The 16,017-nt window shown below is 27.3% G+C and overlaps 1 protein-coding gene across 2 annotated transcripts; it reads left to right on the top strand.

Annotated features, from left to right (window-relative positions):
• Positions 1-3,476: 3,476 nt before the first annotated feature.
• LOC136976806 (rhodopsin, GQ-coupled-like) lies at positions 3,477-14,140 on the top strand. 2 transcript variants are annotated; one of them, XM_067272184.1, is made up of 5 exons: positions 3,477-3,839; positions 12,158-12,553; positions 12,616-12,835; positions 12,951-12,991; positions 13,479-13,585. In XM_067272184.1, exons 1-4 carry the CDS (start codon positions 3,621-3,623, stop codon positions 12,986-12,988), a joined length of 873 nt encoding a protein of 290 aa, XP_067128285.1. In that variant the 5' UTR covers positions 3,477-3,620; the 3' UTR covers positions 12,989-12,991; positions 13,479-13,585. The 2 variants fall into 2 exon arrangements, with proteins under 2 accessions (XP_067128285.1, XP_067128284.1); XM_067272183.1 differs by lacking the exon at positions 12,951-12,991 and having other exon boundaries at positions 13,479-14,140.
• Positions 14,141-16,017: the final 1,877 nt, after the last annotated feature.

Genomic DNA, 16,017 nt, shown 5'->3' with positions numbered 1-16,017 from the left:
ATTATTAAGATTATACACAATAACGTTTTTTTAAAGTTATGGCCTGTTGTAATTTAGTTTATGATAGTTTTTAATCATTATGAATAATTTTCTCTTTAATTTTAAAAGTTATTACAACAATAAAAATAATAAATTAACTCTATATGCATATCTTTGAAATATTTTATACTTATTTTCGAAAATTTATATACATAAAATTTTATCTGTAGAATTATCAAATCATCCATTTTCTACTAGAAAAATTTTATATTTTTCTTAGCAATTTATTAGAATTTTATAATTTGTGGGAGGGAATACATAGAACTTTTTATTTATTTTCATTTTATTTAATTCATCAAAATGTTTACTAGTATGATGCAATTTTTATTTGTTGCTGCAGCACTGTAATTATATAATTTTTAACAATTTAAAAAATAATTTTAATCTATATAATGTGAACAGAAGGATTAAAATACCGGTAACATTTTTAAATTAGATATTTAAAATCGTTAGAAGAAAGGTAGTATTTAATTACTTTTCTTTAAGGATTCATTCAAAAGTTGGAATTCTCGCTTCTTTTCTCTGTAGATTTTTCACTAAATATTTTAAATAGGACTGTTATAAATTATTTTATTTTTTAATTAATATTTTTTTTTATAATTAAAAATTCATAAACATACCATATACACATAGTGCCTTATAGAATATATATATATTTTTTATATGAAAAACATTGGCATACATATTATGTTGTCTCGAAACTAGTTATTATATTTAAAATAATATATATAATTATTTATATATATTATTTTAAATATAATAACTAGTTTCTGCTTATTGAATGGAAACATATACTTTATATAAATTTACATTAATTACAGAACCGTATAGTATCAGATACAAAAATTAATATTTTCATTACCTTCTTCACGTCGTCTCCAAATTCTTTACCTTTTAAGGTAGTTTAAAATATATTTTCATTAATTATAACTATTTTAAGATATATTATTTATCGTTTATTTGTCGTTAATCTTAGATTCGTTCTAATTTAAATATATTTGTATACAAATATATTTAAATTGAAACGTATTATATATAAACTATATAAACTATTTAAAATAAACAAATTTTCTTTTCTTCGACATCTTAAATTATAATATTGTAATTAAAGAATAATTTTCTTGCAATTAAATCATAACATTTTTCATAAAAACATAATAAAAGTCTTGTCTGATTGAAGCATTGTTCTGTTATATGATTTTTCTTACTCTAGGATCCATTTAATCCATACTAAGTAACCACTTAATAGAAAGGAAAAACATAACCAATTAATCGAGTGTGGAGCCGTAAATCTAAAGCTTTTGTTTTTATTGAGAAAATGCATTTGTCTTTAATTAGAAGCTTTATTTAAATTATAAACAATTGTAATTAAATGAAATTAAGTTGGTAATTTTTTAAACAATATTTAGAAGACTATATGTATATCTTTGTGTATATCTGTAGCTCGTGTGTCTATGTATATATCTGTGTATGTTTGTGGTCTGTGTTCTATGCGTGTCTGTATGTGTTGTTTCTTTGCTTGTCTGTGTAGGCGTATGGTGAAATTCTTTAATTAAAACATTTTAAAAATTAAATACAAACGTTAGAAGTTTTTAAAGGTCAAATAATGATGAAACATTACTAGATACACACAAAAAATCATGTACCATATATAGAACTGCATTCAATTCTTGATAATTTTTACTAATACGTTTGCTTATAAATCAACCCACACATTTAAAGGAAAGAAAAGAATAAAATTTATTTTAATCTTTCTCAAGAAATATTTTAGTTGACGTAAAATATAAAGAAGAAATATAAAAAATACATACATATATATATCGCTAGTTGGAATGCAATGTAAGAAAGTCATTTGGGTCAGGGTTCGAAGCTCAGTTAACCTATAACGTCAAACAGATATCTTTTCAAAATAAACATAAAAACGGTAGAAAATATGAAAAATTAATTAAAATTTATAATATTTTTTAGTAATTAAAATATGAAAAGCTTATTTTTCATTGAGTTTATTAGAATTTAATCTATGGCGACATTTAAGGGAGGGAAATAGTTCAATGTCAATGTGCTTCCATCTATTGACAGAAAAAATTATTATTAATAAAAAAAAAACGCGATAGTTATACTTTAAAAACTCTTTTAAAATATTAAATTAGGAATGATTTAATTTTTTTATACATAAATAAATACTTATATGGTTATGGAATGTGCCATTTTAATAATTTTCAGATAATAAATCATAAATTTTGTTTTATGGATTATTTTATTATGACAACTTCTGAAGGAAAAAAGAGAAAATAAAGTTATAAAATTTAGACGGTTTGGACAGATGTTCCTTTATCATTAGAGTCAAATTACGTTAATATAATTTTTTTTCTTTCAATAATCCTCGACGAATAATTTTCGTAGAAATGTTAATTGTTAATTTGATAAAGTGTAAATTGAAATGTTTAATATTCATAAATTAGATTAAATTAGAAATTTAAACAGTTTTAATTTTAAAAGGGCATTAAAAAATAGCTTATAAACACTTGTTTTATTAATTAATACGAGATATAAAATTACATGTAAGACACGAGAATGATAAGTTATAACAAATGTTAGTTAAATCCACATAAAAATTATGTAATAAATTATGTATTAATGCTCAAATTAATTTCTTTTTACAGTTTTTAAAAAAAATTAATGTGTAAATTTATTAATTAATTGCTGAATTTCCAGGATGACACCATTTTTTTTAATGGAAAGTAGATCAAAAAAAGTTTTCTCTTCCCAATTACTCATACAAATCCATTATGATGCCATTCAATATTATCTTAGCTTTACATTATCAAGCTTTTTGTTAGATAAGTTAAGAATATAATTTTTCTAAGAAATATTCTAGTGATGTTTGTAGGTTTTTCGGACACAGATTATTAATTAATATTCATTTTTATATACATATAAACATGTACATAAGAACCACATAAAATAACCTTTATAAGCAATTTTAATTAAGAAAATTTGTCTTAAAAATCTTATAAAAATTGAAAAAATGAAAACTATTGTCTAAATTAATTAATAAATTAGTTATAATTATAATTTATTTACTTAAAATCTATATGGTAATTTTTCGAATAAATTAATTTATATTTTTTTTATCCACATTAAACCTGCCGCTTTAATGTGGATTTTTATTTTAAAAATTTGAAATTGATGACGTTTCGTGACGCGTGCATGACAGCGCCGTCTGGTAGTGGGCAGGAGGAAAGTTATTGAGAGCATTGCAGACACCATGTGGTCTTCAATGAGAACGATTGTACATTGTTGATTCTGTGCACTTCAAACAAAAAAATCCAATCAACCTGGATCAAAATCCGTGGCAGGGTATATCCGCTGATGGGATAAATGCCACCCCTAACCCTATTAACATTACAGGGGTTTTATCAACGGATATAACTCCTCGAGGCCCTCTATCTCCTAGGCATATTAACTTAGAAGGGCAAATTGTCATCACTATATGCTACATATTTGGTATTAGTGGAAATATATGTTCCTTAATCTTATTATCACGTGGAGAGACGGCACGTAATAAAAAACAAACTCTAATGGTAAGATGTCTGGCATACAACGATCTAGTTGCTCTATTGGGCTCTTTTCTACTCATGTACATGCACCTTTATATGCCAACAAATTTAGTGACCAGTCGCTGGTTCTGTGCCATTCGTGTTATTCTTAGGACATTTGGGCTCTCTTCTGGTTGCGTGGCGGTTGTTATGGCCGTGGAAAGATGGTTAGCGCTGACCAGGCCATTTTTTTACCACAAGGTAAGGAATTTTGTTATATCTCATTAACTTAAATGAATATTGGTTCGAATTGATACGTTTAATATTTGTCAATTTATCCTCCATCCAGTTAATTCCGTCTTCCGCATTCTTCCTATCTTTTGGTGATATAATTTAATGTTTCAATTTTGTAACAGTTAAATATGGTTAATCCCCTAAGAGATAAAATCTGATCGTAATTCATGTCTATGGATTGGGCATATGTTATGTTGTAGAACGATAAATTAAGATCGGCTATAAACGTTTAAAATAGAAAGTGCGGCAATTAAACTTGTCTTTATTAATGGTCAATGTATACAAGATAAATAAATATAGAAAGTCGGAAGAAAAAATATATATATTTTCGGTCGACTGCTATATTGAATGTATGATTGCTATATTTAAAATAATAATTTAATTTGTTTTTTTTTAAATTTATAGTTAGAGATAGTCTTTATACCTAAAAAAAAATTTGATTTTCGAGTCAATTCGAGGAAAAATCAGAAGGAAAGGCAATGAAATGTGTGAGGAAAAGGAGGAATTATAATTTAGAAAAGCTTATTTTATTTATAATGATTTTTTTCTCCATTTTCCCTGATGTTCCTATCGATACAATGGCATTTCCTTCATGATTTCGAATGAAAAAAGAAAAAAAAAATCCGTCAGAATTTCAAAGCAAAAAGTATTGTTTCTTAGGGAATTCCATCCAAATACCCACGATCATATTTTTAAAATAAATTTTTATACTAAAATTTTTCAAAAATAAATTTTAATCGAATTACTTTCGTATCAATAAGCATTACAGTTACTTAAAATATTTTAATTAAATTTCTTTAATGCTACATTTACAAAAGCCGCCATTAGATAGTTCCGTTATGTGTCTGCACGTTCTATCATACGAAACAAAGTTTCTTTTTAGTTTTAACGCACTTTCCGCTATATTCTATCAGCAACTTTATATAGAAACAGGCAACAAAATCCACATTTTCCACGAATTCAATGCTCAAAAAAATAAAATATGTTTACAGATCAATTATTAAATCTATTTCTATCCCCAAGGTCCTTTTTTTTCCTATTGATTATCTCTTTGAAAGTAAACACATCTTCCTGACTCTCCTTAACCTTACTTATCACACTGTTTACGCACCCAATGTTGAATAACACAACATAAAAAAAGAAAAAATACAAACTAAAAATTGATGATGATGATGGATCATATATCCCACTTGACCGTAACGTTAACTTTATTCAATTCGATTTGATCCTAGGATTAACGTCTATGAAGAGGTTTTTGAACTTTGCATGAATTTTATAAACCATATTTTTATGTTGGTAATAAATAGTATACGAATAGTTATTTTTTACGTACGTTATACCAGAGATTAAAATTGAAATTATTTAAGTTTATAGCTTAGGATAGTTTATAATTTTAATATTTAGGATAATGCTGACGTCTGATGTGGTTAAAACTCGAAGGTCGTTAGGTTTTTCACACTAACTTAACGAATATAAACCACATAATCATTAGTTTTAGTTACATCATATTCAGATGTAAGCATGAAACCCAAGAGGTTAATGATATAAAAAATTTAGTAGTTGTCGAGATATTAAAATTGTATGCTTCTGATGAGTGATATTCGGCTGAAAGATAACAAGATTCACTTTCTCAGACTTGGATTCAACGAAATTGTAACGTGATACACTTAGCAAAATTTGTCATTCTTCTTCACCTTAATAAATAAGCATTTCTGTCTTTTTTTCTTCTTCTTCTTCTTGCAAATGCTCCAAGAATAATCAATGAATACACGCTACAAAATCTTTAAAATGTTCTTTCGAAGTAGTTTTATAACTTTATGTATACAGGAAAACATTATCTTTCCGATAAGATTAAGTAAAGAAAAATTAAATGGTTCTTAATAGCTACAAGAAAATTTATATGGGTCATTTGTACGGCTCTTAAATTATAAAATTGTCATTTGGGCATAAATACTTTCATGAATCTTAAACAGGGATTTTCTGCACGATAAATTTAATTCCGAATTTATCGAATATATCAAGAAAACCGTATTAACGATTTATTTTTATTGCTGCTTTTCATTAAAAGTTCTTTGCATAACTAGAACATCCAATAGTTTTTCTTTTAGATTCGAACCATAAATTCTAAGTTGTGAAAGAAGTATACAGAAAGTAAGAGCAATATATGAGGAATTTTTAGTCTTTCTAAACAGTAAATTTGCATAACTCAAGTAAAAATGATAACTAGAACTATGAACGTGTTACGCGAAGTACGCGTTAATTATATTAAATAATAAATTTTCGTATTTTTATAGATTATATTTATAACATGTAAAACGATATCATTCTGCCTACTAATTACTAAAAGTAACTACTTCCGTTCAAAGTTTCAAATTTATTTTCCGTCGTGAGAAGATTTTTCAATCATCGTCGGACGGTTTTTCCAATATTTTAACGCCTCCATAATATCTTTCAACTTTTTGAACCAGGATACAGCGATATTAACAACAACAACCACTATTTACAGTTTTGCAGATTCTGTATCATCAAAGCCATAACTCAGATACTGCAGAAACTGTTTTAGTCCTCTATCCCTATATAGTATATAGGGTTTCACCTCCACAGACGTTACAAGTGGCCATTTCCTTAATACAACATAAAGGAAACATTTATGTGAAGAAACGTTAAACAAATAGCAAAAATTAAAGAAAATATTTTGTAAATTCTTTATTGTAATAATCTCCGAATTAATAATATAAAATTCGCAGTTGTAGATACAATTACAAGGCGTTGTTGGCTTCTTATCATTAAGTTATTACTTGAATTCTCACAGTTGTCGCTAACAAGATATCTCGTTACTTTTTTAAATTGTAAATCATATTACAACGCGAAATATCTTTTTTAATTCATAAAAAAATTCGCTCCCGGATCCACAAAGTTACTAATTTAATCCACATTAAACGAAGTTATATTGAACCTTAAACATTAATCATTCGATATTAATATCCTGTTAATTATTTAGAGCATTCGACAATAATTTACTTCATAACCACCGTTCTTAAAGGGCAATCACGCGATTAATATTCTGTACTTTGTAAATCGATATAGCTTAAACAGGTGCCATACAATTCGCATTAAACTAGCATCTGTACTATTAAAAAAAAAAGAAAAAAATTTGAAATACGAACCTAAGATAACGAAAGATCAAATTCTAGTAAGTACTTTGGTGTATAATATACAAGAAATTTTTTTATAAGCCTTTAAATTCGAAGGATAGCTTAATTAGTTCCAGTCTGATAATGCAAACTGGCACGTAATTATTAAACGAAACTTTTAGATTAATTCTAGATTTTAACTAAAATTACTCAACGCGCAATTCTAGTTAAAATCTAGAGAAATTTATGAATGGTATAAGTCATTTTATATCGGAAAAATACGAAATTTTCTGTGTTAAGAGTCTAAAAATACTCTGTTACGAAACGGCTTGTAACAATACATCAATTCTATAAAAGGAAGACGAAATTTATTTAAATTTTATCTAAACTTAAAACGAAATTTTTCACTTAACTCAGAACATTTTTTGTATAAATATCCTAGTGTAAAATTGCGAAAGTGATAGTCGTTTAAGTCTTTTTATAGCAATAGTTTTCGTAAAACGAAACCCTCACGTGAATAGAATAACATCAGAAAGTTTATTTAACTTGTAAAATAGACGAATTGCTGATACTCAGTAAATTTATATGGTAAATATTAAAATAAAAAAAAAAGATTTACTAATATCTAGTGACGACTTTAAGTATGGACGATCAAGGATTTTGCCTAGGGCCTCGCGCTTTTAGGGCCTCAAACAAGCACACACACATATATAAACTTAATCCAGTACTCGTAACTTAGTACTTGTTAAGGTTCTAGACTTTGTGCTGTATCAAGTATCGTGTAATACATGCTTTATATTATATAAAACTTATGTAAGAACCTCAACTCTGTGAGCTTAGGTCTCATTCAAGCTTTAAAAAAAAAAAAAAATACAAATATTCTCCCGTTTAAAATATAAATTACTAAAAATTATATTTAGAAAAAGTTTAAACATTTTTATCTTGAAAGTAAATATAGAAATTTTGCTAAGGTGTAGTCTTTTAAGGGATAAAATATGAAATTAATGTCACTGATAAGACAATATTTAAAGCAAGAAAATTTTAAACTTGTTCATATATTTTTCTAGAATATTTATTTCCATAAACTAGAATTTTACTGAAAAAAATATTAAAAAATCTGTAATCATTTTCACATTACTTGTTGATTTCTATCCGAAACATTTATTTTCGATATCCAGAATTTTTGACATCAATTTCACATTAAAATCTAGAATAATAATTCAAGAATTTATATATATATATAAAAATATTATTTGAAAAACAAAATTTCTTCTAAATATTATTTATTTATATCCTTTACAAACCATTTATTCTGATGTGAAATAATTCTAGAATATTAAAAATACAATTTCGCTGCTATAATTAATTATATCTGGATAGGAAATCAAGTCTACAAAGCAATCGTCCTTATCTTTGTACGTTCATATCCCATTTTAGATAGTAATATGGCCATAAAATAACTTTAATATGGCGATTCGTTTGAATTTTATTTCTCACAAAAGTAAATCGATCGTAAGCCGGTAGGAATTTTATACCTATTTATCACAGCAGCATCGGATTTTTTGGTTTCGAGTTTAATTTCTTAAGAAGAAAACTGAATAACATACAAACGAATTTTGTAAATTAAAAGAGAAAGAACATTCTTTATCGCCTACAGGATGCTGTGACTATAGTTAGAATGAGGAAAATGGTTTTTCTTTAGTGCATCCCTATGATATAAATGCATGATATGTTGCATTAAAAATACTTTGACAGCTCTCAAATTTTTTTCTATGTTTGAATGGTTTGAAGCGATGTAAAAATTAAGAATTGCCCTCATTTTATAATTAAAACAGATTATTATGCACATTTTCCTATAATTACAACAGTTTAGAGGAGAGTGCTTTAATAAAATGTTATAAATTCATCACTTGTGAGTGGTTGCTCCTTGTAGAAATTACTATAAACCTTTTTAAAATCTAAAGATAGAAATATTGTTCAAATAATAATTTTGTGTAGGTTTTTATTTGCTTTAAATAGAATTTTCCATGACATATATCCATAATTAGAATCTTTTATCTTTATATAATTGAAATTTGATGGGCCAGATGTGGATGGTGATCAACTATAATAATAATATGTAAAACAATATCCGGTTATTTTTTTCTAGAACATTCAATTCTATAGAAATTACAATTTTGGTTGTCAATTTTATTTTTTCTAGAATAACTATAACGTCATAATATAGTCGTAAAATGAAATAGAATATTTATGTTCATTCAGTTTCGTGTTAATTCCTTTCTAGAAAATTTATTGTTAAATAATTCTAGAATTTAATAATCCAAACATTCTAGAATTTAAATGATGCTTCTGTACGGTAATTAAGATAATATTGTATATAGAAAATTATATTTTTTATAATATCAAATAAACGAAATTCTAGTTGATTTTTCTAGAATAATCGTTACGTCATAATAAAATCGTAAAATGAAACAGAATATTTTGCATTATAAATTACGTGTTAATTTCTTTTTAGGAAATTTATTATTTGAAACAGTTCGAGTTTTTAATGATAGAAAAGTTCTAGAATTTTTCTAACATTTTCCTAACTATTCTAGAATTTTTAATAACACAAAAATTCTAGATTAGTAACAATACTTTTGTCAGGAAATTTAAATAATACGATTCATTTATGATATGAAAAAATAAAATCAGATGTTTTTTAATCTACATTTTTGACAGCAACTTGTTCTACAACCATCCATTACATTCTAAATTTGCCAACACGTAAAACACGATACTTGTGTCTCCTTTTCCTTCAAAATGGCACACGATACTAATCGTGATACGTCTGCCATTTATAAATTACCCCCTATACGCTGCTTGGCTGCTCATCCTATCATTTAAGTGTTAAAAGTGGATGCTGGATCAGACAATCCACACGCTCGATTTCTTAACATATTTCAATTTAACGCGGAGAAAATTTCCTGAGTCATAAAAAAATCCATTATTTTTTCCGTTCGCCTCTAAAAATGTCCAAAGAAACAACTCATTATAGAGGGGGAAAAAAACAGTTCTAATCTGTTTCGAAATGATCAATAACTCGACGATATAGGTTCAATTAGGAGATTAGTTTCTAACAAAACAACTATTTCTTCGGTTTTTAAACACCATTTCGTCTACGCCCGTTAAATTTTAAGTAGTAATTTTTCGTGGTTCATTCTTTGAAAATCGAGAGTAACCTTGAACTTGTTCAACTTAAATTAGTTTTTTCTATGCTGTGACATTTTGCTCACGCGCCGAGATGACAGAAGCAATTAACGAAACACAAAATTTCGTGTCGTCCCTGTTATAAATCAACCGTCTTTCGTTTGCTAATCCATAATCACTCGGGGACTTTTCTATAAACTTGGTTCCATCATTATTCACCGCCAAGTTTATTTATTTTACAAAATTTTTCTAAATGTTTTCGTGTCGTAGGTGTCGTTACAAATGCCGAAAGATAGACATTTTGATTGAATCGTAAACACACGCTTCCTACAATTACAGACGAAAAAAAATTAAATTAAATTAAGTAAAATAACCTTTCGGAAATACATCCCGATTTTTTTTTATACTTTATTATTTTTTCTATTGTAAAAAATTCCCCAAAAATTTCCTTAACTTCCTATTTTTAATTTTAGACCACGTTTGTTGTAAACATATTTATATACAAATGTAAGATTTATTATTATCATAGGAAGTGGATAAATGTTAATGTTTATTTATATATTATACAAAGAAGTAAAATGTTTTTTTTTTTAATTTTTACGAAAGGTTTTTTAAAAAATTAAAACGAATTTCATTCGAATGTTTATTCAAGAATTTTAAAATAAACCTTATATTGATCTTATATAACGTTCTATGCGTAGGAAGGAGAATTTATAAACTTTAAAAATTCGAATATATTATTATTCATTTAAGCATATTTTAAAAATATTATTTATGCAAATTTACTTCATATTGTACTAATTAAATCTGGATATTTTGTAAAACTTTATTGTTTATATCGACCTTTTAATAGAAGATTCATAATTATAGACGGTATATTATATTCTACTTAACTTTTTATGTACTTATTTATGCATAGACGTATACGTCTCGTATGTCTTAATGATTAAGCTACTTGCAGACAACATAATTGATCTCAATATATTTTATTTATTAACAGTTTGTCCGTTTTATTAATTATTTGCGTAAATTGGATCCCTGTTGTCAAATTATTTAAAAAAAATATTTCTACATACTTTACTTTTGCTAATGTATAGACACTGATAACGCACTTATACTTACATATTGCCCGTTTAGCGCTATAAACAACAGTAAGATAACGCCCAAATTTCTAAATTTTTAACATATTTTGCTGTTTAAATTCCAGAATTTTATGCCGAAAACTTTATTTTATACTCGTTTTTATCTCCAGACATCATTTTTCTTCGGTAGAAGTTTGTTTATTCTGATAGATTCCGGATTCTATTCACTCTAGCACTTAAAAACTGTTATTTGTCATCACAGGTTTACTTCGCATATCCTACTAGCCCAGTTACAAACTGCAGTACTTTTTTTTTATTAATGTATTTTATCAAACAGGGCACCTAAATATAAGTTGGTTGACCTTTCCCATATGTCGAGAAGACTTATACATAGAATTTTCTTTGTTTATTCAAACAACTACCGTATAACATTGCGTGTTAGAAGGTTCTCTTCGTCTTTTTTTAACTGAAGTGTACCATCCTCATTTCTTTTTTTTCTGGCTTTATTTTATAAAAACAAAAGAGAAAAATATTTATGTAATAAATATCTCGATAAATATTATCTGTTTTTGTATCTTTTAACGTTTTCCTAAGTTTGTAAATTAACTATTGTTAAAAAACTGTGTTGTTTAAGCTTAATCATCATAAACTTTGCCATCTGGTATATAAATTACTAAAATTGTTTGACATTGGAAGTGTCTAACAAGCTATTTGTCTTATCATCCACTTGTAATATACATCTTTACAACATATTTTCAAACTGGGAGGTACTTCATGGTGGATTCTCGAGCCAAAATTCATCAACTTCTTAACATTTTCTTGTGTAGATAAGTAGAAAAATATTAATAAAATCATTCATTCTTTTTTCTTTTTCTTTCAGCAAGTTACCTACAAACTAATTAAAAGAGCCATATTTAGTTTATGGATAGTGGTGTTGATATTGGATTGCTTACCCTTCGTTGGTTTTGGGGTTTACTACGAAAAATCCGAATGCACCAGATATAAAAATGCTACCAAGACAAAAGACATTGCTTACGCCTATGTGATTTTCGTATTTGGAATGTTTTTGTGTGTGGTGATCGTCTGTTGTAATTTAGCAGTCGTAAGGGTCCTTTGCAGAATGGGCAAGAAGAATCTCGAGAGATTAGGAAGAACTGCCATGAGAAAGGATAGCAACGAGTTAAGTTTTAATCACACAACACCCGAAGAAGTGTCCTTTGCTAAATTGATGATCATGATCTGCGTGTTTTTTGTTATATGCTGGGTGCCACAGTTGGTAAGTTACGTGTAACGCATCGTAAGATCTTCACAAATTTTGAAATTTATGTTTATTTTCAGATAACCATTATCATAGCGCAGATGAAACCAAACACCAAAATTAATTTATTCTATAAGATAGCGGATGGTTGCATTGCCTTAAACTTCACATTGGATCCTATTGTTTACGTTCTATCGAGAAAGCCTCATCGAAAGGGATTGAGGAAGTTACTCAAACCGATTTGTCATCTTTGTTGGCCACAAACTAACCGAAATTCTTCGATTCGTTCTAATACTCAAGGTATATAAATGTTACTTAATGCCATTTAATTTAATTTTTTTAAAGATTTTTTTGAAAAAATGCTAATTAAGAAGATATTTAAAATTGGAGTGTTCATATATTGGGTAATCAATAGGCGTGAGAAGTCAGATGGTTGTTGCAAGATGGATCTAACTGGTAATCATTTCTACAACATTCTGCCTAGTTAAATTGTTTAAATTACATTTAATATATATTATAATATGATTTTTTTTAAAATTCAATTCGGTAGTGCCAAGTTACAGCCACTTTAAATCGCGATTTTGATCGAATTTTTTGCTAGTTTTCTGTCGTCAGCCGCTTAGTATATACTATTAAGCTAAGTAGTTATATGTATATGAGATGTTTATATATGTAACTGGATCTGTAAGTGTCAAGGTTAAAGTAACATAAATCAAAATTCGCTGTCTCGAAAAATTCTTAATAATAAAAACTATTTAATTTTAGCTTAAATCTTTCAAGAACTCGAAGAGATATTGAGGTCATATATGCGTACAAAATAAATAAATATCGTTGGCCTTGTATACAATTCCCCACCTTGGCACGGATATTGAATGCTTGACAATATCAGATTTTTAAAACAGTGATATATATCATTAAATTATTCGAATATTTTTATTTACAGAACTAAGCAAATCTACGAAAGAAGTTAATCAAAATAGTCTGGATAGTAATCCACTTAACGAATGTATTGCTCTGGGTGAGATAGCGAGACAGAAGAAAGAATTAGAAGTGAAGAATGACCTCTCCAACATCAACAAACTTCAAATTTAAACGTCACAAATATATTCTTCTGTTTTTATACTAAAAAAACACCAGAAAATTCAATAATCCAATGTAAAATTCCCTGATTTTCTTGTCGTTCCTTCCGCATCACTAATTAGAAACGTGCAAAATTAGATACATAAATAGTATTGTTGTACATATACTGTACATTGTACGTGTATTTAGAACGCTCTCGTGATCTAACAAGTTGTTAAATTTGAAATTTTACTTGAAAATATTAAATTATTTATGCTAAAATTTTAACTATTTTCTAGTCGTTTGCTAGATCTACTTATATAAATATATGTATACATATATATATTTTCGTGCCAAAAGAAACAGAGTTATTTATATAAGATTTTAATAAAATATTTAACCAAAGAAGAAAAAAAATCGAGCTTAAAGAAATGAATTTTAAAAAATAATTGTACAAATATTTTAATTTTTTAAAGTTTTAAATGCGGTATTTTTTTGTTGCTTGTAGATATTATTTGTGATGTATTGGTTGTAAAAATATCTTTAAAAATTTATAAATTTTTTTTTGTTGTAAATAAATATGTTTAAAATGAAATTTTCACTTTAAATTTACATCCAAACTATCACTTTTAACACCAAAAATACTAGTTTTTATAACACTTGTTAACGTTACAAATTAAACTTCTTAATTATTAAACCTACCCCTTTCGCATGACCAAATTCTCATCCCTCAACTTGTCTAGTTTATGTCTTTGAATAGCATTTCTGGTGATTAGAAATAGCTGATGCATCAGATCCTAGGGTGTTTCCATTAGTAAGATAGTCTGGACGATGCTCCCAATTTCCTTTCTTCTAGACTCAACGGGAGTCCTTATTCTTGATTTAAACATCCAGAATGTATCTTTAGCGTATTTTTAGATTTATATTCAATTATCCAACGGCTCATTATCTACCTGAGTACCTGCAGATAGCAGTAAATATAACAGGATTCCATTTTTTTTTTTAAAGCTTGGTAAGAGCGGATGTATTCCATCTGCTTATTGTCAGTACTGTTTTCAACGTATCAAATTACAAACAAATCTAAGAAAACTATATTTAGTTACAGTTCTCAATGATATTTATTTTCGTTCTCCTACAGATTCTTATATAGCTCAGCTACTATAAAGTATCTCGAGTGCGTTTTACGTGTTATAAAATAGTACAGGAGCGTGAAAATGCGAGAATTCAACAAGGAGAACGATGTAATTATTACGAAATTTCGGTGTATAGATGACGATGACAAAAATAGCAGTTCGAAAGAGGGTTCGACTGCATAGTTTTCCTATCGTCTGAGTCCAGAAACGGAATTAATGTCGATAAGAGTAGCCACGTGGTGTGGGAGAACCAGGGGAAAAAATGAAGGTCACATAAAAACTAGCTGTTGTGTAATTAAAGTAGTCACCATGTCTACTATTTGACAGTAGTCCATTTAGAGAATGCTGTAAATAATGATTTCGGGTGAATAGATGCGATTTGTCACTAATGTTTACTCGACAGCACTCAATAGAATAAAAGTTCACTGACATCTCTCTTGATTTATATTAAAATATAATGCTCTCTAGTGTGTTTTGCATGCATACAAAAAAGAAGCATAATTTCTTTTCAGCTGCCAATATGCTCCAAGTGTTGGAAGTGTAATCTATTCAATCATCTGTTAACAGAAATCAATAAGTGAAAAATAAAAATAATAAACGTTAACAAGAGCTTCTTTCAGGTTCGCCAGTAGAAAATATGGCGCCTGCAGGGGGGAAAATGGCGCCCAAATATGAAATAACAGGATATACAGGAATGCATTTTACATAAAATTCGCATTTTGTTTTTTTTAAAATAATTTATTTAAATGTTAAAAATGTTCTTTAAGTTTATTTATAAAGTAGCTCAGTTTGATATATAATCCAAATTTATAAAACAAATTATTTGTTTTATATGTAGCTTACACTTCTTAAAATGGATATAAATGAGAATTTTTTGAGTAAAAGTAAGTTACTTTTTACAATCTTCAAATTCTCAGAGGTTATATAGCTTTGTCTGATGTTCTTTTTATGATAATGATCAACTTTAATATATTAGAAATAACCATAACTATGATTTACTACTTCATTATACGAATTACTGCTGTATCTCGCAGGTTTTATTATTAATAGTATTCCAGTGGATGGCTTCTTAAGAAAGTAATTCGATCGAACAAGAATGTTATTGAGGAATAGTGAATGATTCGTTTCAGGACATTTCTTTTTGTGTGTGCCAACACTTAAAAATAGTTACGCTTGCTTGAAATACACCTATGTTTATTATTAATTAGAAAAAAAGTCAATTTATTGTGTGTAAATTTAGATGTCCCCTTAAATTCGAACCTTGAAAATTCACCCTCACAATCTTTGCTT

Source organism: Centruroides vittatus, unplaced genomic scaffold (assembly GCF_030686945.1).
Source record: "Centruroides vittatus isolate TY-2023 unplaced genomic scaffold, ASM3068694v2 contig_425, whole genome shotgun sequence".
Taxonomy (NCBI): Eukaryota; Metazoa; Arthropoda; class Arachnida; order Scorpiones; family Buthidae; genus Centruroides; species Centruroides vittatus.
This window is presented reverse-complemented; position numbering and strand designations above follow the sequence as displayed.